We start from the raw sequence: 23,188 nt of genomic DNA on the forward strand, positions 1-23,188 counted from the left end.
AAGAATGAAAAGCTTGGGCTTCAAGTCGAAGATGGAAGTACTCTAGATCTCTTGTAGTCAGGCTGATCCGGTGGGTGACAAACAGCCTAACTACCTTTGCTCCAATTTCCTTACACCATGCGTTTGTCAATAGTCAAATTTCAAAAGGTACATTTTTTGAAACCTAGAAACCTTTTTTAATTCTTCGCGTTGTATCCCAAACAGGGTATAGCAGACACCACAACGCAAAGTACACTCAAAGAAATCAAAGGCTGTGCGGGTTGTTCCCATCGAATCCCCGCCTCCCCGGAATGTCTCGCCCAATTTCTACCCCTTCCCCACCACTTCCCTGACTTCAGTCAACAAGTTATGTCCATGGCAAGACGACCCGACCCCGACCCCTTGACTCTCCAATTCTGAGTCTTCGGCTTTTGGCCGGGTCTTCAGGGGCGTAGCGAGGGTTTGGCACGGGGGCACAAATTCGATCATCTTTATATTGTGTTTTGGTTCTTTTTAGTTACGATTTTTATATCATGTCGATTTCTTCTGTAAAGTCTTAATTTTTGTTGTGGATTTTTCTTAGTAGCCCCTTCGACGAACTGGTTAAAACCTTACTTGGCTTACACTGATCCCCGCCCTTTCGTGGGGCGTGTGTATGCCGCATATTTGAAGCAAATGATGGTTGGAGAGGCGGAGGAGGGGAAATGAAAAGGAGGAAAGCTAAAGAAGAGAAGAAGAGGGAAGAGGGAGCAAAAGGAATCCAGCAAATCAAGCTCACATTATGCTGAGGAATGCGCCCAAGTGACGATATCGTAGCAGCAGAGGACGCCGATAGAGGCAGAGTCTTCAGACCCTCAAGATCCGATTCTCCCTCGTCCAGTGTATCTGTATCTGGAGTTCTGCCCAGAGAGTTTATTTATAAGATAGTCGCATCGATAGCGGGCGCAGGGATACTGGAAGCTAGATTTGAATCCAACAGGCTTCCGCCATAGTTTTGCAAAAGGTGAATGCCAAATGATAAACCTTATAATGTAGGAATAAGATAGTAAATAAACTACAGGACAGCTTTTTATAAAGCATAATTAGAAAATAAGGTACCTTTGTAGAAATCTTAAAATTTTAAAGGTTAGTTTTTCCAGCTGCCTTCAGATTCCACTGAGATGCATTTTACTTAAATCTGCTATCCTAACAGGGTATCCTTTAAGCCCTTGAGAATCGGAATCGTCGTCTCGCAAGATAAACCAAACCATTGGAATTCCACTACTCACACGGACGCACACACTATGTAGCTGGCTACTGGGATTCTCCTTTGAAGTTTGTTTTTCTTTTATTGCTTATTGCTATTTACATTTTCGTAGCCGTTGTTATTGTTGTTGTTGTTGTCGCCATCGGGTTTGTGTATCGCTGTGTGCGCTTCTTTCGAATTCGAATTCTCTCTTCGGCTCTCTGTTCGTTAAACGCGGCTTCGTTAAGTTTTAACGAAATCTCGACTCGATCTTCGTTGTGTTCGGTTTCGCTGCGCAGGGGCAAAATCAGTATATCGCTAAACGTCAACGGTAACCGAACAGATCGTCGGGACAGCAAAGCATGTGCTTTCCACTGGGAAATATGAATTCGGTTTAATGAATTTATTCGAGACCTAACATTCGGAAAAGTTGTTCTGCAGATCTTAAATGCACACCAGCTCGCCCAGACACACACACACACACACAGTGCTACACAGATTCAGTTGCTTAAAGTGAAGTTCGGTTTTCACTGAAACAAAAACAGCGCGCTTCGTTTTCGCACTCGCCTAAATTACAAAAGTGATTTTTGTTGGTGTTGGTGCAACTAGTTCTGATTTTGGGAAAACGCGCCTTAAAACCACGAAAATATCTACGACTAGTAGTGTAAAAAAGCTGAAGTCAACTCCGAAAAGTTGGTGCTGGTCAAAAAGAAAAAATTCAGCCGCAACAACAACTGGCCACTGGAAACTACAACTACAACAAATAAAGCAGTCAGCAACAGCAAAAACAACAACCCAGCAAACGGCATTCTTTCGCGCAACAACAACGACTCCACGCACACAGATACTCGCAGTTGCGCTCGCCCGCGTGTGCAAGTGTGCTGGTGTTAGTGAGTTTTGATTAAAGTATGTGCGACGCTGGAATGCGACCCGATCGCTGTTGACTGCGCAGTCGCAGCGCGCGTCGTGGAAGTGGAAGAGGTCAGAAAGTAACAACAACGAAACGAAAATTTTACTGTTAGGCACTTATCGATAGCCAAATCGATAGATCGGTTCCAGAGTGCACGAATAGTGAGCTTAAGTTAAACAAAACTAGCAAACCAAAATTAAAAAGCCAGTTATTGTGGATTACGCGAAACAGAAGCAGATACACATACAGATACAGCATTAACAATGCCGACTTCTGCAGCGGCTTAAGGTAAGAAAAGGACAGATACACGTGCAGATATAGAGTGAGTGGTGTACCCATATGGGGCCATTTCCCCGGAATTTTAATGACTCCCTGAAAACGGCAAACAAAACAAATGCCAGCAAATTTCTTATCTGTCAACCATAAAATCGCCAACGTCCAACGATTGTTTAACATTTCGTTGTTGTCGCCAGCTTTTTTTTAAATTTTTTTTGCGTCCCGCTAAGAGTCGAAAATCCAGCGAATTGTGCAATTAACCCATTTCGGGCCATGGAATATCAAATGTCAGTCAAACTTGACACTCCACGGAGGGTATATTGAAATGGGGAAGCTGTTTAGAGTAATATTTTGTCATTTAAATATGCACATTAATATGTACATATGGGTGGGCATGACCGACTTTTTAAATACCGGTCACATTTAATTAATTAGTTTTGACATTTTCTGTGTGGCCCCAACGTATCTTCGATTTCATGAGTTCTGTGGCTCCGATTAACAGGCTACTTAAACGGTTGTCAAAACGATCAACGGCGATGCAATTAAGTGAAAATCGAAGCTCCACCGAGTTCTATTGTTATTCCCGGGTTTTGAATTTCAACCGTCCATCGGGATCCCTGGAACAATTGCTGAAATCAGAAACCGCCTGGCAATCAGACATCTTGAATGTAAATCAGCGAAAGATAAACAAACCGGTGAAAACACACGCTTTGGGTATCAGTCGATAAGCTTTAAGCGGTTAAGCGCTAATCGTTAAACGATTTTGCCACCAGGCAATCATATACATATGGGTAACTGTATCTGCAAACAGACGTATCTATATCTCGCCAAGTACACATGTATTCCCCGGATCGTAGTTGTAGTTCGCTTGTGGTTTTTTCGATTGAGCACTGACATCCACATCTCCATCTCCGTGCGTATCTCCACATCCACATCACACTTGACCTCAGGCAGTGGGCTTTTGCATTGAAGCTGACAACAGCAACAGCAATGATCATACAAACTCAAAATATTAATTTCGTAAACCGAAATTCCTGCACGCAGTTGATATGCGTGTGCGAGCATTCAAAAGTCTGGTTGCCCATTGCCTCGAACAATTCAGGCAATTAAAATGTACAACAAATTAAACAAATTTCGAATGACAATCGGAGTCGAGGCTGGCTCAGAGATATAGAGGATACACTAATGAACGACCTTCGAGGATTAAAAATATTTACTTATCTCTATGCTCGTACAGAAATATTGTTTCAACAACATATTGTCAGAAAGCAAACACTTGAAAGCCTGACTACCAAGAACTGGTCGAAAGAATTACTTCAGCCATAATCTAAATTAGAATAACTTTATGCACCTTAAACTTTAGAATTCTTGGTTGCTCGTATTGAATCGCATTCATTTAACCCAAGATACCCTGTATGGACTGCTAATTTTTCTACGGTATTACGGCAGCATAGTTTCGCACGCCTCCGATTTGGCATGCGGCACACGTTGCGGCTTCTTTTTTTTTGTATCTTGCTGTTTGCTGCTCTCATTGTGGAGGCCATCGCCTCCGCCACCGTTACCACCTTCGTTCGCCCAGTTGGGCACTTCGCGTCTGCGGGGTGTGCTGCGATGTGGTGGTGCCTAGCCAACTGAAGCCGAGCGACGACGTGTGGGCTGCTTTCTTTTGGCCCACTCCGCCCTGGCTGCTCCTCACAGCTATCCAGCCAACCGAGCAAGCGACCATTTTCATTATTATCATCGGCGGTCGGCGGGGACATTTCACGCATTTCAAAGACATCAAATTGTTTGGCCATAACTGGCACAACAAGTGGAATTCCGCAGCTCGGAATTCGGCATTTGCCGCTTTGCTGTTTTGTTTCTCAGTCGCTTGTTCCCTGATTTCTGTTTTCTCCTATTCGATATTCGCAGTTTGGCAAAGAGACGACGAGTTATTTGCCGATTTGATGGCACACTAAACCCGGCATACAGAAAACATAGTTATATTTGTTCCACGTCGCTTTCATAATTGCTTGCGATGACTTCAATTCAAAACAATATATATTATCTAAATAATGCTTTAAAGGTGTCTGGAGTTTGCGAATTTGAAAAACGTGTGCTTCATGAGGTACACCCAAATTGATGGCTCTTTACATAATTTGCGTCATCAGGCAATTGCAACAATCGTTCCGAAAATGGGCATTTCGGGGACTTTTTACCAGAGGCAGAGCCAGAGGCTGAGGCTAAACTCATTTGCGCGACAACACCCGGGAGCCACACCCCTTTCGGAATACCACTTGTGGGCCCCGTTTTGAATGACGCGCATCCGCCGCGTTGGCCAGCGTGTGAAAATGCCAGCAAACAGATCCGAACTGAACTATTTCTGGCCGTCCCATTGACGCCAGTTGCCGTTCTATCGGTAATTAAAAGGCCCAGACTCACGTAGAACCCGCTCCGGCTTTAAGTCCATTCCGGTCTCGGCAGTCCAACTCATGAGCAAAATATTCCACGTCAAAAGTTACCGCTCGCCGATCCGATCGTCATTCATTAGTTGGCGAGCTGAGAGCGCTCGAAACACTTTCAATAAAATGCGAATCGAGTTTGAGAGGCGCGCGGTACGCGAGCACTCACCGCAGACTCAAAAGATCGCCTCGCCATTTTCTCAAAGAAGTCAAGACTGTGAAGAATGCTGAGGGATCTTTCCGTGGAGTGTGTGGGTTGAAACGGGCTTCTCATACGCTTTCGCTGAAGAAAGATAAAGAGGTAGATAGATAGTCAGGGCTACATGCTAAATCCAGTTTCGAGTTTAGAACTGAGGGCTTTTCGAAGTTATGCGCGATATGATGTTATCCATTTTGGCTACTTCCCATCGGAGCCTCAGTGCGGTTGGATGGACTTGTATGAAATTTTTGAATACATTTTTTTTTTTAGAGGAATAAAGACTATAACAAGTGTATCCCCGAGTTAGCGATCCAGCTTGGTGATCTCTAAGACCTCTCTTGAGCCAATTTGATTCGCATTCCTCGCTGCGCGATCTTACGACCGCTTGCGCTGCCATGTTTATTGATCTGCTCAATGCGCACTCGCATTCCGCGCTGAAATCCATATGGATATTTTCAATTTCTGATTCGTTCAGCATTTCAATGGGCCTGCACATGCGGTTGAAACGTTTATCGTAGTCTCGACTCTATAGGTCTCGGTTCCGGCACCTCCGCCTGCCCCGCCTGCCCCACGATACGTAGTTCTTTGGACCTCTCTGAGGTCTGGGGTCTGGGGTCTGATCGATAGAATCGATCGTTCGACTTTGGCGATTGTTGGAACTCGCTTGACAAACACACGCCCCGAATGAGCTCAGTGCATTGGCATGTGCAGTTGACATAGTAGTCGGTCGTTCACAGGGAGAAAAGAGAACCGAAATAAATATTAAAGTTCTTTATTTTCTTATGGAACCTATCAACAACAACAACGCGTTTAGATGACTGTATAGCTAGGAACGAACTAGAGGTATAACTTTTTTTTATATAATATACTTTCAAATGAAATAAAATTCGTATCTTAAATGCTAAACTTTTTACAGTGCTTTCTGTGCTTAGTTGCTGTCGCAGCACAACGTGGCGTATGCGGAACGTCTCTGTTGCTCAGTCACCGACTTAATTCTCTGCTTTTTGCTCTCTTTACCCCTTTGGCATTCGCTTAGCCAGCAGAAAAGCATTCACTGCTGGCGCTTGCGCCATTTAATTGACTTTGATCGCGGCAGAGCCCGTGAGATTTTATTGCTCCAGGCGGCATCTGCCCCCACTGCCTCCTTGTGCTCCATCAGTGCCTGCATTCCAAGCTCTCTCGGAAAGCCGACCTACTCGCGGAGCTCCTAACATCCCCCCCCCCCCCCGCGCTGAACACGTTCACCCCTCGCTTAATCATAAACAAAATATTTATTGCCATTTGCTAATTGCTGATTAGCGTGTCTCTTGCGGTCGCTCAGCTCCACTTGGCTCGCTTCTTTGCCTCGATTTTAATTGCCAGCAGTGCACGGTGAAAATCTGGAGACTTGTTTTATACCGAAATGTTATAAATCTTACACTTCTTTTATTTTTGACAAGACAATATTTCTCTCTCTGCTAAAACCCCCAACTCGTAGTTTGGCTATAATAATTAGATTTGCCACGGCTTTTCTTTGCTTCCCGCTCTTGTTAGCCAATGGAATGCGGATGATTTTCAATGATTGAAATTTTTAAACACCACGAATTTGTTTGAATTTTAAATTAAATCGCTTTCGTTGACTCATCCTCAAAGAAATCTCGATCCCACATATGTTTTCGCCATTTTCGGATATTGGCTTTGTCGATTACATAATGACCGGCATTGTGGGGGTTCGAAATTGAAGCGAAGTGATTGCAGGGAGTTTTCTGCGAAGTAGTCTTCAGTGAAGTCGTATCGTCTTAATAACTTTATGACAGAGCTATTACTTCCGCAGAAATCTCGCCAATCAGACAGCGTTCTCCTTGTTGCCATTAATGGTTTCGTCGGTTTTTGCATTAAAGCCGTCGTCGTTTCCTTCTCAGCTTCTATTCATTTCATGCAATCTGCTGACTAGCTTCCTTTTATTGTTATCGGAATTGATAAGAGGCCTTTGGCAAAGAAAATTAACTGTTTCCTCTTATTGTCTCTCTGAATTACATATCATTATGCCTAATTGAAAAGGATAATTTTCTCGGTAATGGTAAAGATAATTTGTTTTATTATTTATAATGGGCACTTAATAATATTGTGCTAGAAATGTCATCAAACCCCCCCCCAAAAAAAAACTTCAAAAGATAGTTATAAAGTTGACTCTCTGAAATATGTAATTGTTTTCGAAACCCTTTTTCTTGGCCAGTCACTCAACATCTGAGACTGAGTGATCGCTTAATCCAGTTCGTCTTGAGAGCTCAACAATGTAGTTTTTATGTTTATCCGTATAAATTCCTCGGTAATAAGTCAATCGCAGCACATTAGAGACCTGGAATTTCAATTCTCGTTTCGTAATCGTCTGCGAACGGTCATAAAGTGTGTGTCTGAGCCTGTTCTCCAGATCACCTTAGCCGGGTCCAAGGTGCGCATGGAAATCGGCTTATATATAATTGCTTTTGAAAAGCTTTTTTGGAGAGGTCTTTTCGAGGGGAGGTAGCTTTGTTTACGGTGTTCCCAGATATTCTTTGGTTTCTAATTTATGTCAAATGTGCTCTTTGATTGATGATCGCTTTTCGGTGGGGAGGCGGTGGTGGCGGAGGCATACCTCCGATCGGTCCGGTCGTATATTTATAAGTCAGGGCGGTTCTTCCAGCATCCGTCTCTCGGTCTATCTATGGTGTGGCATGCAGATGCCACTAACCCTCTCTATCGGCTCTCGAGTTCGACTCCGACTCTCGATTCGACTCTGAATAAATTTATTGAACGTTCAAATTTATTAGACACAGAAAATGCGCCAATATTGAAATTTATGCGTCTCCGCCGGGTTGGTAGAAACTGTTGTCGCCGCTGCCGGCGCTCTATTCAAAAAAGTTGATTTGATTCGATTTGATTTTAATTTATGCACAAAATACTTTTCTTTCATCACGAGTCCAGTTTCGGTGTCTGTCTCCCTCTTAGCTCAGGCATTTTGAACTTTCTTTAACTGAATTTTAATAATTTTATGCGCAACGCATCAAGAGGGGGAGGGAGCTTGGCTGCCACGCACGCACCGCCAAGAGTCCCCAGGTATTCACTATTCACTATTCAGTTTTCTGCCCAAGTCCAAGTCCCCTGCTCGCTAATCAAGTTTGTCGCCTGAGTCTTTCGTTATTGATTGGTGAAATTGTTCGGCAGTCGGTGAGTCCAAAAGAGGCGGGCGCCATCGCCATCGCCATTGCCATCTTCCGCCTTTCGTCTCCAACTCCGTCTGGGGCGGCTCCAGCGGCATCAATTTGCCTGAAAGAATGGTGCCTAACCGATCCGATCGAGTGGCAGCTTTATCGCATCTGATGAGCCAGAAATGCGGTTAGAAATGACGCGTTGGATGCGACAATTTCTCTTTGGAAGAATTCTGAAAAAATCTATTAAAATAAGTTTTCTTACATATTTGTAGTAAAAAGTAATTGAATGCGTTTCAATTTGTATACTGTGCTACCACCACTCACTTGGCAAATTTACAAAATTGAATCCTGCATGTGGTTTAGTTTCTTTATTCATCTATACAGATATTAATCTTTGTTATTCTTTTACTTTAAATAGCAACGTATTTCGAACGCGCGCGCTGTATACGGAAAATGATGCAGCATGCGAGCATTTTGCACCGTCAGCGCGCCTTTGGAAGTATGCGCGTCCTCAGCCGAGCAACTATCACCAGGCTCGCGATTCCTGGCCCTGAGGTGAGTGTTTAATGCGGAAAGGCCGCCCAAAAATGGTGTTGCTTAATTTTGTGTGGAATTTGCAGACTTCTGGGGCAGCAGCAGCCGAAAACCTTGTACTTCCTAGTCGATGCCAAGAGTCGAGTTCGAGAGGTCTACACGCAGACATGTCTGCACTTTGCCACGCAAGGGATGCTGGACACCGAACTCTTCGGTCTGGCTGTGCTCATAGGTGAGTCCAAGGCGGTTCTGGGAGGGGGTTTCAAGTCAGTTGCGTCCAGTTTGTTTCCGAGTTGTGGAGTAGCCAAATGCCAGCGATAAGGCATGAAAAATACAACTAATAAACATAAACCAGTCCGCTCTAAAAGCTGCTCATCATCATCAGCAGCAGCAGCAGCAGCAGCGGCAGAGGACTCAGCCTCCATCCTCCTTTCTGGCCAAAGCGATCTGCCAAAACACATAAAAATACCAACACAGCGCAGCAACACAAAAAATGGCACATAAAACGAACAAAAAGGCAGGGAACGCGTCGCCTTCATGGCGAACAAACAATTTCAGGAATACAGAAGAGGGGCTCAGCAAAGGAGCAGCCGTTGAGCTGCAGATGCAGGGGAGCAGACACAAGACGCGTGTTCAGTAATTCAGGTAGCCGTCGCGCGTTGCATTAACACAAACGAATCGAACGACAGCCACGGAGGATGAAGTTTCGAGGATGGAAGATGGAAGATGGAGGATTGAGGATGGAGGAGCCCAGAGCTCCGGAGTCTGAGCTGAAACCTGGGGAACAAGCAGACAACGTCTTTGGCATTGGCCACAGATATATGTGTTCTCCAAAGACCCACAAGCAACCCAAAAACGGGGAAACGAGGGGCACGGGGAGAAGCAAACAAGAAAGGAGAGAGGAATTTGATTTTCTGGTAATCGAAGTTCTCTTACTCTTAAAGGGAAAAGTATATTAATTACTGTAGAAAAGAAAGATTTTTATCGTTTATTTCAAACGCCACGCGAAATGTCGCCTGTTTAACTGGTGTGGAAACATCGAATAGCCTAGGAAGGTTATTGTTATTTAACGCAATGACTATTCCTGTATACCCTTAATTTTGTGATACGATGTTAGAGCAAAAGCCCAAGAACACAACACGTAAATTTTCGAAGCTGGTTGGCTTGGCATCAATTTCTCGGCAGGAGGCAGGGGAGCGTTGAAGTTGCCACAACATCTTCAGCTAAGAATTTGGTATGCAGCCTGAAGCCGGAGTCGCTGCCGAAGCTGTAGATGCAGCTTTAACTGAATATGAGGATCGGGCTGGGCATGCCAACGTCCTCGCCTCGCAGAGGATTCCTCAGGCGCAACTATGAAATTGGCAGTTTGCATTCTGCTTTCGTGTGTGCGCTGGTGCTTGGGTTTGTGGCCAAGGATTCCTGCCAATGTCGGTGGACGGTGTATCTGTGATTGGTATGCGGCTATATATTGTTGTTGTTCTTCTGGCCTGGACCATAGGTATGTTTTCGAAACCCAATCCCTCACCCAGAGTACATATATTCAGCAAACTTTAAAGATAGGTACATCGAATATTATTATCGAAATCAATCATTGAATAGGTATTTCCGTTTGCTGACTTATCCTGGAATACTTCGAATAGCTAGTCCTTTAGTCCTTCCATATTTCCGAGTTCGTGGCTATGGTCTTTCGATATTTCCCTCAAAAAGAAGCAAAAGAGGGTCACAATTAAGTTGCGTCTGCTCTGTTGCTTTTAACGGTGATGGAAATGAATTTACATTTTATGGCCGCCCAGTGTCAATAAATTGCATCTTCATGCAAATTTAAGCTGCTCCTTGGAATTGCAGCACTTTAAGTGGCACTGGGCCGATGGCCATTTGGCAACATTGTCATCCAGTGGTCATCTACCGAGCGACATTCTCCCCTTTTGGTGTTATTTTTAGGCTGTCGCATTGCTTGAATTCCACTCCCCAGCCGCATTCCGGGCCAGAGGAGCACATTTTTCGTTCCCCCTTGGCTCCGGGCTCATGATTTTCCCCACCCTTTTTTGTGGAGCCCCACCCCCTTTGTAGCTGAAATCTGTAGACCAGCATTTTCTTTTCCATTTAATGTTAATGGCTCATAATCATTATTATACGGCGTTGGCTGTTTCGTCTTCGTCTTCAATCTTTGGACGTGAACACTCGGCCTTGCATCGGCTGTCCATCCCCTGATCCCCTGGAGCTGCCTCCTCTCCTCTTCGGGCTGCGTGCATCTGATAACATCGGAAATTAAAATTCTTTTGGTTTTACGTTTTTTTTTTCGTCTTTCGTTCTTCTTTTCCTTAGCCAGTTTCGATGCACAGACACACACATAAATTTATGTTGCTGCCCATTCTTAGGATACCCTGTAGACTCGACATCCACCTTCCTGGGTATATCCGAAGTTGGGAATTTACAAATATTTTATTTTTGTTTTTATAAACTTATAGCACTTTTTGGGCTTTTAACTTATAAAGAACTTTATATTCTCTAGCATTCTATCGTTATAAATTAATATATTAATAATTCACAGGTCTAAGTCTTTGGTCAAAGCCATGAGTAGTTTTTCGTTTAGTTTCGCCTGCGGAATTTTTTTTTTTTTTTTTTGGTTATTATGGCCACTCCAGCTCGGACTGCAGCCTTCTTGAAAATAAATCTGAATCTGAAGAATTCCAAGCCATGGCATGGCATTGGGCGCAGCTGTCCCTGACTGCGTCTCGTTCTCTTTCTCCATCTTCAACTTAAGACTGCATCTCCTGCCCCCCACCTCCTCCCCATTCTCCTGCCATTACCTCAGGAATTCCTCTGCTTGATGAGCCTTGCCCCTGCCCCTGCCTCTGCCTCTGCCTCTGCCTTGCCAGCTGCCTCTGCTTTTGAGGCTGTAATTTGTGTTGCATGTGTTTCAAATTGAAGATTTATTTCGCTGCCCCTCGAAACCCTCCTCCAAAAACCGAGTGCGTGCGTGTTAATTGTGAGCGTTGAGGAATGCGATGGAAAATATGTTAATTATTAGGTTTTTGCCGTTGGGAGCGGGCAAGGTAGAATGGAACGCTGGGATTGCGTGAGGATCCATCACATCAGGCCGCCGTAGACGAGTGGCTTCCCGAGATCCGACTGTTTTGGCCCTAACACCTGCCCGCAGCTCGTAGAATACCAGGATTCCGATACGTGCACAGGAACGAATTCCATTGGAGAGCCTTTGGCCGAAAACTTCTGGAGTGGAGTGAAATTTGAATGCGAAAAGAAATCGCTTTGAGTTTCGAGGCTGGAGTCTAAAAACTGCGGCTAAAACCGAACGACTTGGGTTTCAGCTGCCTCTTTTTTCCAGCGCTGCTTACCTGTCTTTCTACCTGTTTTTTCCTCTTTCTCTCCGGGTTTTGTTCGATGCTGCGTTTTGGGCTTGGTATGCAACACTCGCTCTCGCCTCGACTCCGTTTCTACACTGTGCAAAAGAAATGGGTCTTCTCGTAAATCCAAATAAACTGAAAATCGCTCTATGCTATGGGAGAAGTTCCCCTTCCCAGAACATTATGATTAGGTTTGGCAACAAAATATTATGCTAGTATTCCCTAATCATTTTTTTGAGTGATCCAAACTCGAAGAGCTCTACTCCCCTGGCCATCCACTTGTTGCCACTTCCATTCCAGCTTTGCGTCCACGACGTCGTCATTGATAGGCACTTATTCGGCCGCTGATGATTATTATGATATTGTAGCTGCTGCTGCTGTGTTGTGGACTCGATGCTGAGGTGCCTCTATTCCATGGCCTCCTTCAACCTGCCTGCCTGCTTTTTTCATAATTATTATTTTTCATCTTGCTGCTCTTCATTTTGTATGCAGGAATTCCAATTTTTCGTTCGATGAAGTGTGTGTTGATTTCGCTGTTGTTTTTTCTCTGCCTTCTCGAGCACCGCCGACATGCCCTTGGGCCCTTCTGCTGGGCTCGGGTCGGAGCTATGTAGCCCGGTCCGGTACCGGTCTCGTCTTCGAGCATCAGGCAATGGGCCTCTGACAACCTGACGTGTCGTCATCATCATCGTCTTCATCTGCTGGAGTCTCTGACTCTTGTTGATGTCAATGGGTTGCTTGTTTATTGCCTGACAAACTGACAGAAGTCTGGTCGGGGTCTCGATCCGATTTGAGTCCGATTTGGGACGCGAGAGGAGCGCTCCCTCTTGCATAGCCGAAAGTTCATTTAAAATTTTGATTAGCGACCTTGGCGGCTGCGCGCCAAAAAGTTCCTTAGCCCAACCGGAAATTCATGGCATGGCATCCGACTTGACAAGTAATTTGATATTTCAATGAAAGCAGTTGTAGGTCTCTGTTTGGTTATTTATATATCCTTAATGAATGCATCTTTAAAAGCCTACGAAGTGTCGCTTTCAACTTTTAAAGACATTGAAATGAAAAAAACTTTTTCGATAGGATAGCAGACCCAAATTTGACGAATTAAACATTTTTTATAATCAATCTCTCTCTTGTTTCGTTCGTTGCAGATGGCGAGTACATGTTCGCAGATCCCGAAAGCAAGCTCTCAAAATATGGCCCAAAGAGCTGGCGATCATCGCACACCCACGTAAATATTTATTAAAAAAGTAACTATCATGATGTGTTAAGTAACGCGGCATGTCTTTATTTAGGGGCTGGATGCCAACGGACGACCGCTCTTGGAGCTACACTTTCGCGTGCAGTTCTACATCGAGAGCCCGTTCATGCTGAAAGATGAGACGTCCCGCCATAATTACTACCTGCAGCTGCGCCACAACATCTTGCAGCGCGATTTGCCGAGGGAACAGGCGGAGCAGGCACTGGTCTTCCTTGCTGGACTGGCTCTCCAGGCGGACCTCGGCGATGCTCCTCCGGGCTCGAGTAATTCCAAGGATGATTCAGGCGAGGAGACGTTGGCATCTCCTTCTAACGGAGGAAGAGGTCTGAGTGCCACCACTACATTACCCAAGATCAGCAAACGTGCCAATGAGAGGATGCTTAGACTCTCGACATATGTGGCGTCCACATCAAAGAGAGAAACAATACCGTTGCCACCCACCCTGCCACCGAATGGAGCAGATTACTACCGGATCGAGGATTACCTACCCAGTGGACTGCACACTCCCTGGGCGAGAAGTGCAATGAGAGCCTGTCACCGGGAGCATTTGGGCATGGCCACAGCCGAGGCGGAGCTGCTATATATCCAACAGGCATGCAGTCTTCATGAAACAATCAATGCCCATACCTACAGGATGCGATTGGCCAAAAGCGAGCAGGGGTCTGGCAGTGCCTGGTTCGTGGTTTATGCCAAGGGAATCAAGATCCTGGGAGGAGAGTCTAACAACAGCTCTTCCAATCCCGAAACCACAACCTTTCTGTGGCCGAATATCACGAAGCTCTCCTTCGAGCGGAAAAAGTTTGAAATACGATCTGGAGAGAGCCGAATCACCCTGTACGCCGCATCCGACGAGAAAAATAAACTCTTATTGACCCTCTGTAAGGATACACATCAGTGGAGCATGAAACTGGCTGCCAGGCTAAAGGAGGTATCCAAACGCGAGGAGGAGGAGGCTGCCGAATCCCAAAGGCTACATGCCAGTTACGCTTGTTCCAGAAGTCTGCTCTTGCCCTACAAAAGTAAAAACGAGCAGCGAATATCGGTTATCTCGAGTACCAGCTCAAACACAACCTCTGGAATAGTAAGTGACCGGGTGCACTCCGAAGACGAGCTGGAGATCATGATCAATACACCACCAGCACCCTTAGCTGCTCCGTCAACGGAAAGTTTGGCCTTGGCTCATCTTTTGGACAGACCCAGTGTGAGCAGACAAACTTCGAGCGTGGGTCAAATGTCTCTGAAGGATTTGGAAGAACAACTGGCTGCCTTGAGTGTGAGGCCACAAGACGCGAGCTCTAACGGGGCCACGATCGTCACGAACTCCTCTGTTCAGAGAAATTCCATGGGAACAACTGCCAATGATTCATCTACCGCCACTGATTCACCCAGTTCGCAGCATAACATCGGCTCTCAGTGTTCATCCACTTGTAGCACTGTGGTGGTAACATCTCCTGTAAATGGAGCAGGGGCTTCCTCGTCAGGTGCTCCCATACCTGTACACTCCACTTCATCCAGTTTGGAACTTGGCTTTAGTCACACCGCTCAAAACTCGACCTTGAGCGAAACGAGTCCCGACGATTTTCTCTCCACATCGGCAAGAGAAGAAACGGAGAGTGTATCGGGCGCATCTGGAGTTTATACATTGGCGCACGGAGCTCCACCCACGGAAACCTCAGGCGTTTACACCATGCACAGCAGTGAGCTAACTGGACAATCATCGGAGATCGCCGAGTCGGAAAAGAGTTCGCACTACGGGATGTTCCAGCCCCAGAAACTGGAAGAAGCCCACGTGCCACATCCTGATTCCGTAGATGGAAAAAAGAAAGAAGACTTCAGACCGAGATCGGATTCTAACGTCAGCACAGGGAGTTCCTTTAGAGGCGATGGCAGCGATCCAACAGACAACAAACATTCCTTGCTCTCCGCAGAAGAGTTGACCAATTTGATTGTGGGCAGGGGGACCTACCCCAGTCGCAAAACGGTATCTAGTAGCCTTCACTCGGACTGTGATTACGTGACGTTGCCACTAGGAGATCAAGGAGAAGAGGAGGTAGACCAACCACCAGCACCACCGCCACCCTACAGTGCTAGGCATGAGAAAACTGGTCTATGTGGCCCACCTATCGCCAAACCTATTCCTAAACCTATAGCTGTGGTAGCTCCCAAACCAGATTCACCGCCATGTAGTCCACCGGTACCGCCAGCACCACTTCCAGCCCCACCGCCGTCTATTCGACGAAGAGATCCACCGCCTTATTCCATCTCTAGCAAGCCCAGACCCACATCCCTGATATCTGTCAGTTCTTTGGCAAATCCGGCGCCCAGTGCTGCCGGCTCGATGAGTTCTTTAAAGTCCGAGGAGGTTACAGCCAGATTTATCACCACCAGGCCACAGATTAGTATTCTGAAAGCCCACACCAGTCTGATTCCCGATGGGGCCAAGCCAAGTTACGCGGCACCGCACCATTGTTCATCAGTTGCCTCCTCCAATGGATCGGTTTGCAGCCATCAGTTGAGTCAGCAATCGCTGCATAACTCCAACTATGCAGGCGGATCCCAGGCTTCACTGCACCATCATCACGTGCCGTCACACCACCGACATTCTGGATCGGCAGCCATTGGAATACCAATACCCTACGGTCTGCACAAGAGCACGGCTTCACTGCATCATCAGCAGTCATGTGTGCTACTACCGGTTATTAAACCTCGTCAGTTCCTGGCACCCCCTCCTCCCAGTTTGCCGCGGCAGCCGCCACCACCGCCCCCACCGAATCACCCCCATCTGGCGAGTCACCTTTACGGGAGGGAAATGGCTAGGAAACAATTGGAGCTCTACCAGCAGCAGCTTTACAGCGATGTGGATTACGTAATTTACCCCATTCAGGATCCAGCTGTAAGCCAGCAAGAGTATCTGGATGCTAAACAGGGATCCCTACTGGCGGCAATGGCCCAAGCAGCGCCACCCCCACCGCACCACCCATATCTGGCCATGCAGGTGTCGCCGGCGATTTACAGAAGCACCCCCTACCTGCCAGTGGCGCTGTCGACCCACTCACGGTATGCCTCCACCCAAAATCTATCGGATACATATGTGCAGCTGCCCGGACCCGGTTACTCACCCCTGTACTCTCCTTCGATGGCCAGCCTATGCTCGTCGTATGAGCCTCCACCGCCGCCTCCCCTTCACCCGGCTGCTCTAGCAGCAGCTGCTGCGGCGGGGGCTAGCTCCTCGTCTTCCTCGATGTTTGCGCGATCGCGATCAGATGACAATATTCTGAACTCACTAGATTTGCTGCCCAAAGGAAAACGACTGCCACCGCCGCCACCACCACCGTATGTAAACAGACGGCTAAAGAAACCACCCATGCCGGCGCCCAGTGAAAAGCCACCTCCAAGTGAGTTATTACTTTAATTTCATATTCATTTCGATATCTTATTAATCTCTCCGCTTTTCAGTACCCTCTAAGCCAATTCCTAGCAGGATGAGCCCGATTCCACCACGAAAACCCCCCACGCTGAATCCGCATCATGCGAACTCACCGCTAACAAAGACCTCCAGCGGCGCCCAGTGGGCAGGTGAGCGTCCGAGACCTGACTTGGGTCTCGGTTTGGGATTGAACCGGGGAAACAACAGCATTTTGGCCCAGCTGCAGGCTTCAATGGCCCAGTCTCATGCCCAGGCACAGGCCCAAGCGCTGGACATTGCCCTTCTTCGGGAGAAGAGCAAGCATCTAGATTTGCCGCTGATCTCGGCGCTCTGCAACGATCGTTCCTTGCTGAAACAGACTAAGGTTGTTATAAATCCGAAGACTGGCCAGGAGATGCCCACTTCCAGTGCGCAGCCTTCAGGTGCCACCACAAACGGGGTTGCCAACTCCTCTGCCGGAACAGGAACCCTAAGCAAGGCCAGAAAAGGATCTACCGTAAGCCACCGTCATCCGCAGGACAAACTGCCGCCTTTACCTGTCCAACAATTGGCGGAGGCCAACAACTACGTGATCGATCCCGCTGTCATGATGAAGCAACAGCAGCAGCACAACAAGACCAGCTAGACTCGACAAGCTAATTGGGAACCGGAACGGAAGTGGACATTGGGTCCAATACGACACTCTTCTCTCTAGTTCGATTGCTGTTCGAAGTGCTGATGTATGAGTGTGGCCAGGTGAAGAGCTAATTATGCGTTTGGAAATTTGCATAGATCGGGTGGTGTAGCGTTATATAAATTCGATCACAGTGTTTCGAAGGGTAAAGATTCGCCGGGCACAAAAGGGTAAATGTAAACGAAAACCCACCGTGGGAAACCATTTGTCAGAACAGCAGAAACAGTAGCTATTTAGTAGAAACTAACATGCATTTAACTAACAAAGCCAGTTCTTTAGAAAAACACACACTAGCAGGTCCACAACTTCAGATGGTAAGACACACGAGCCACTGAATCAACTGAATATCACAGAGTCAATACTTAAGCCTACAGGCGTGAGCAACTTAACCTCAAACTACACATTCAAATAATCAGAACCCAGTCTAGTCACTTAAGGGAATTGGTAACGTAACCACAGCAGAGACCACAATGACACACCATCGGAAATAGAGAGGAAGCTTATCAAAATGGGAAGCAACAATACTCAAGTATAAAATACGACCACTACCTAATTTACTAAACTACATCGTAGATCTTTAGTCTTAGCTGCAAATACTTAGTTAGGCCAGAAATGCGAATACTTAAAACTAACTACTTCCGCCCAAACAACTGTGATTGATTTTTATTTAAACTTATACTAAATTTATAACTATTTTAGTCACCAAGAACAACGCAACATATACTATGCAAATTTTTTAGTACGTAGCAACGTCGCTCTTTATACACACCCACACATACTCACAACGAATCGGGCCAGCGATAGAATCAAGTGAAAAGCATTCAAATCGGCTATGAAATGGTTTGAGATGGGTTTGCTTGCTCCGATCGCTGGACGAAAGGAACTAAAGAATTTCAAGAGTGCCTAGACTTGCCCTCCATCCCCACCATAGTAATAAGCGAGAGATGATTATGATTTATTTTTTGTATCCACTTTGTTTATTATTTTTTGTTCGATTATTAATCCCCCACTGTTTTTTGGATGTGTGAGTGTGCGTGCAAAAATTAATTTGAGTTTTTGATGGATGTCACAAATATTTGCGTAGATTTTTCTCGACTAAAAGTCTATGGCTAAATTGAGGAATGTGATCTTTGAGAAAATGTAAAATTTTTGCCATATATCTTACATATACACCAATATATATACATATATATAAATAAATATATATACGTATACAAATATTTTTATTTATTAATTTACAAAACAACATTTAAATAATGCATTTATAAAGCAAATCGTTAAAGCATCCAACAATCGTATACGATAAGTAAAAGTCCTGCAGAAAAGCATACAGAAATTGTAAAAACTATCTTTTCAAAATAAATGAAAATTTAAATAAAAACGTTAAAATAAAATGCACGGAGTGTTTCAGTTGTATGAAGTTTTGTTTATCAAGTACGATAACATAAATCTCAAACAGAAAGTTTCAACTTGTGAATGATTCGTGCAATATTGCAGATAGAGTAGGGTTTTGTAGAGTTAGAGTAGGTTTTGCTATCACAAACTGCAAGGCGAACGTCGATTCGTATCACTTACATATTACATAACGCGTAACTGACAAAGAACAGCATTTGACGGGCGACTATCAGAATGAACTAGGAGAGTTAACAATTCCTGGCACTTTGCAAAGCTTAAAAACTATTTTGCTCTAGTTGGTAAGCATGTCCTCATCCTCGGGAGTTCTCCGCACCCACTTTTTCGTCACAGTCAGCGTGATGCCGGTGATGAGGAAGACACTGGCGAAAGCTATCAGGGAATAGCCGAATATGATTCCGTAACTGGACAAATTAATGGCCAACTGAAATGAAAAGCATGGCGCTTAAATTAATGACATTTCAAGTATGGATTGGGTCTTACCTTGGCCCTTGAGGCTAACTCAGAGGAGAGCTCTGCATACTGATCGAACCAGAACATGGGCATTAAAACCTTTTGCACTCCACGATATATGCTGCAAATAAGATTTACTTTATGACTAACATTTTCTCTGACACCTTTGCTTTTATGTACGTAATCGTATGAATCGTATGAGTAGTTTTTATCCATGAACTCTTTACTTACTCGAAGTCGTCATCGGGCTCAATCATCATATTAATCTGGATGCGTCCATGCACTTGGACAGGCACTCCAGTGATCGGTTCCACGGCTAGGAAGAACTCGTGCTTCTCCTTCTCCGGCTTCATTCCACTGACAGCATTAACATACGACTGATCCGCTAGGTAAAAATGAGGAAAGGAGGAGTAAATGGGTGCTTTGTCTCGGCACGCCTTGCACTCCACGACACCGGTCTTGGGACATTCGTCAAATCGCTCCGAATCACAGAAGCAGGCCTGGTTAGGGTAGTTTTCTCCTGAGTCCAGAGTCTCCTCGGTGCCTACCCACTTAGTGGCGGTCAGGCCGTGATTCTCGAATGTGCCCCGGGGCCGAAGGTTCATAAATCGGCAAGCATCGGTGGCAAAAATCGTAATCTCATCGTTTACATTCATCTTTGGAGGAAACAGGTCGCCTGTGGTTCCATTAACTACACCACAAGGCTTATCGTAAAATCCAGTTTCCGATTTCCCATTCCAGTGGGTGAGTCTACCCAGATTAGATATATCGTCAGTGCCGGTGTGAATAGTAAACAAGCCATCGTAAGTCAGCGACTCATTGCGGTCCGCCAGCCACCCGAAGCGTTTGTAGGGTATGTCGATCTTCGTGGTGTTGAAGAGGTTTAGGAAATCGGTAATGTTATCCTGGTAACCGTCGAAGATCCATTCCCCCACCGGCTTTGTTACGTACAACTTTCCGCCTTCATAGTTCAGCATAAAGTTTATGATTTTTTTGACGATCTTGCGCTGGTTACGCATCTCATCCGCTACCGTGGCGGTAATGGCATGGGCAGCGGTCACCATGTCGTCCAGAGTGCCATTGGATTTCTCCGGATCAAAGAACCAGGTGCGGCGCTCATAATATGCCACCGTCGCATTATCGTAAAACGTGTAGTTCTCCTTCTTGTGCTTCTCCAGGAAGGTGTACGGACCCATTTCCACGAAGTTTGGCTTAATGTTCGGGTTCCTTATGTCCTCGGGATTCGTCCAATTGAACATGTAAAAGCTCAGGTAAATGGGGATAGGTGCCTCCAGCCAGCTTTCATAGGCATCAGTGCCGGGCTTGAGGGTAAGGCCCTGTGTAAAGATTAAGTTCATTTTAGTATATCGTATATTTTAGTATATATATATTAAATATCGTTTTATTCCTTAAAGAAGTTTTGCAGTTCCTTAATGTTTTGTTTACTAGCTATATATACTTACATCCTCTACAAGGTTATCTGCAATACCCGGCCAGAAGACCACGATTAGTATTCCCAGCACAAGGAACACCGATCCCAAGCCGAAGACCCAGACCTTGCGTTGAGTTTCCCCGCAGCACTTGCAGCACATGGTGGATGCGTGTGATTCCGAAGGTTCAAGCCTTTAAGGAATTGCCAAGGTGGGAGTAATCCAGCCCTAGGCAGTTAGTTGCATCTGGAAGTGAGGACAGTTCGTTGGGTTATTTTTGCTTGCATAATCAATGTCTATAAACCGTATCGCGGCTAATCACGGAATTTTTATTCGTTTATTTCCCGGTACACCCATCCTGGCACCCTGCAGAGTTGGTAATTTTGAAAATAATAAGACCAAGGCTTATCGCCGGCTGGTCCCTGCTTAAGTATTCGATAAGCATCGGCGATTAGAAGTGTATATTTTTGAATAATACTAATTCCGTTGCAGTCCTCATGACAGCTGGAGAAGATTACGTGGGACAGCCCACTTAGCCGCTCAGTCAAATTCAAGTGCAGACATCCGCAGATCTCTCCAGTTTTCTAGCACTTGCCACTGTTTAGGTCGCCTAAACTTACTAGTTTTCAATCAAAGGGGATTGAAAATATTCCTGCCTTAGCACAATCGGAACTATCACAACCGCACGCGTCCCCTGGCAGGGCGAAACTGCTGGCCAGCGGTCTAATGTATGTCTTTTAATGGGTCCACTTGACGTTCACTTAATACTCGGTTCGTTTACTAATCTCTGGATTTCGCTAATCGGGAATGTTTGCTTGATTGGCATTAACTTGGATGCGTTTAGAGAAACACAAAAAAAGGGCATTCTACTCGAGTTCCTCGACTTTCAGATACCCGTAACTCAGCTAGTTGGGTGCGATGATAGGATAAAACTAAAATACAGCAAAATTTCAATTTTTTGGTCTACAGAGGGTGTGTTGCAAATATTTGTAGCATAGCGATAGAAATGAAAATCTTATCTTTCTAACAGTTATAGTTCGCAAGATCAAAGCGTTCATGCGGATGCGAATGGCCAGATCGACTCGGGTGGTTATCCTGATGAAGTGAGTAGGTTGTATGGTAGATTGATTTATAATAGGTTAAACTCCTTTCTATATTATAAACATTTATAATTATGGTAATTATCATGCTTGTCCACAACCCAAATTCATTCAAGTCTAAGATAGTGTTTAGTATCGTTATCTTGGTAATACCCGCATTTCTCGGCTATTTGCTTGCTGTGCTTGGTCAAGATGTTCGGATAATGAAAACTCTCACAAGGGGTTCCTATTTATGGCACTGATAAGATAAGCTTTGTGGAGATATTGATAATTCGGTCGAAATGTGCTTTACTATAGCATATCAGCATATGACCCGTCCTGTAATCCAAAGTTCTATTAATGCAATAGGAACGGGGCCATTTTTTATCTAAAGTCTGGTTTATATCGTATTGCTATTTCGATTCCCTCCTTTGTTTCCTCCCGTCGACTGACTCAGTCTTGTTTTTGTCGGATTATTGGGCTGACTCTATACTTCAATGAATATTTCTTTGTTCAAATGACTGATAACAGGCAAAAAAGGGGGTCTGGAACTACAGTAGAGCCTCTTGAGCTTGTACGAGTCCCAGTAGGATAACTCGAGAACTCATGTTAACTGTCTAGCATCCACTTAGTTAATATTAATATTAATATTAATTGATTAATATAAAATGGTATTTTATAAATGTTGTGGTAAACCAACAAATAGTTTATATGTTTACTGCATGTTAACTGTCTTTTGAGGGCGATAACTTGCATCCCATGAAATGTTTGCTTTCTGGTTGAACTTAAGCCCCGGTCAACTTGCGCTCAAAGTGTTGACATCACCAGTTGCGAATTAGGCGTACAGTTACACTCACTTATTATTGCACATTACCGGCTGCATAATTAAAGTGATGAATTACTCACCTTTTATCTCACACACAACTACGCCTTTTTGCCTTAGCTTCTGATGGCTCTGTTATTGTTTTGCTTTGGCCTTGACATTTATTATGCCATAGTTCGGAGTAAATTTATTTTTCTGGGACTTCCCGCTTGGATGCTCGTTTAGTCCTTTTACCTTGGGCGTCTGGAATCGCAAAAGTACCGTACGAAAGGGATTCAATTGAGAGACTTTATTTTTATTACTTTTACAGCTAGACTCAAGCCTGGGCGCCTTTTGAATTAATCTGAAAGCCGCTATCCAACCTATACAGGCACTTGCGCGTTGCTGAAGAGGGCAAAGCGGAGAAAGATAAACAGCAAACTTGCAGTTTGCTGGGCTAAATTGGATTAAACAATTTATTTCTTTATCTTCGCTAGGCGAGTGTGACCAGGTGCGCTTATCTGCGCTGTAACAGCACTGCAAGCAACGTTGCC

At 45.1% G+C, this 23,188-nt stretch overlaps 2 protein-coding genes and 1 long non-coding RNA gene across 8 annotated transcripts; 1 reads left to right on the plus strand and 2 right to left on the minus strand.

Moving 5' to 3' along the window:
• The first annotated feature begins 1,480 nt into the window (after positions 1-1,480).
• LOC6730460 (protein expanded) lies at positions 1,481-19,054 on the plus strand. 3 transcript variants are annotated; one of them, XM_016179327.3, is made up of 6 exons: positions 1,481-2,402; positions 8,619-8,755; positions 8,821-8,966; positions 13,248-13,327; positions 13,392-16,752; positions 16,814-19,054. In XM_016179327.3, exons 2-6 carry the CDS (start codon positions 8,664-8,666, stop codon positions 17,407-17,409), a joined length of 4,275 nt encoding a protein of 1,424 aa, XP_016022917.1. In that variant the 5' UTR covers positions 1,481-2,402; positions 8,619-8,663; the 3' UTR covers positions 17,410-19,054. The 3 variants fall into 3 exon arrangements, with proteins under 3 accessions (XP_016022917.1, XP_039151964.1, XP_044779290.1); XM_039296030.2 differs by lacking the exons at positions 1,481-2,402; positions 8,619-8,755; positions 8,821-8,966 and adding an exon at positions 10,145-10,232; XM_044923355.1 differs by lacking the exons at positions 1,481-2,402; positions 8,619-8,755; positions 8,821-8,966 and adding an exon at positions 13,003-13,036.
• Positions 11,323-12,867, minus strand: LOC120285173. The gene is made up of 2 exons (XR_005544438.2): positions 12,091-12,867; positions 11,323-11,965 (listed from the first exon to the last, which is right to left on the minus strand). It is a non-coding gene; the product is annotated as an uncharacterized LOC120285173 (long non-coding RNA).
• On the minus strand, positions 18,863-23,150 carry LOC6730461 (protein croquemort). 4 transcript variants are annotated; one of them, XM_039296060.2, is made up of 6 exons: positions 23,018-23,150; positions 22,739-22,898; positions 20,787-20,999; positions 19,555-20,660; positions 19,354-19,444; positions 18,863-19,294 (listed from the first exon to the last, which is right to left on the minus strand). In XM_039296060.2, the coding sequence occupies exons 3-6, from the start codon at positions 20,913-20,915 to the stop codon at positions 19,145-19,147; spliced, it is 1,476 nt and encodes a 491-aa protein (XP_039151994.1). In that variant the 5' UTR covers positions 20,916-20,999; positions 22,739-22,898; positions 23,018-23,150; the 3' UTR covers positions 18,863-19,144. The 4 variants fall into 4 exon arrangements, with proteins under 4 accessions (XP_039151994.1, XP_016022920.1, XP_016022919.1 ...); XM_016179248.3 differs by having other exon boundaries at positions 22,958-23,147; XM_016179247.3 differs by having other exon boundaries at positions 22,739-23,147.
• Between the last annotated feature and the right edge of the window lie 38 nt (positions 23,151-23,188).

The sequence above is a fragment of the Drosophila simulans genome, chromosome 2L (genome assembly GCF_016746395.2).
Source record: "Drosophila simulans strain w501 chromosome 2L, Prin_Dsim_3.1, whole genome shotgun sequence".
NCBI lineage: Eukaryota > Metazoa > Arthropoda > Insecta > Diptera > Drosophilidae > Drosophila > Drosophila simulans.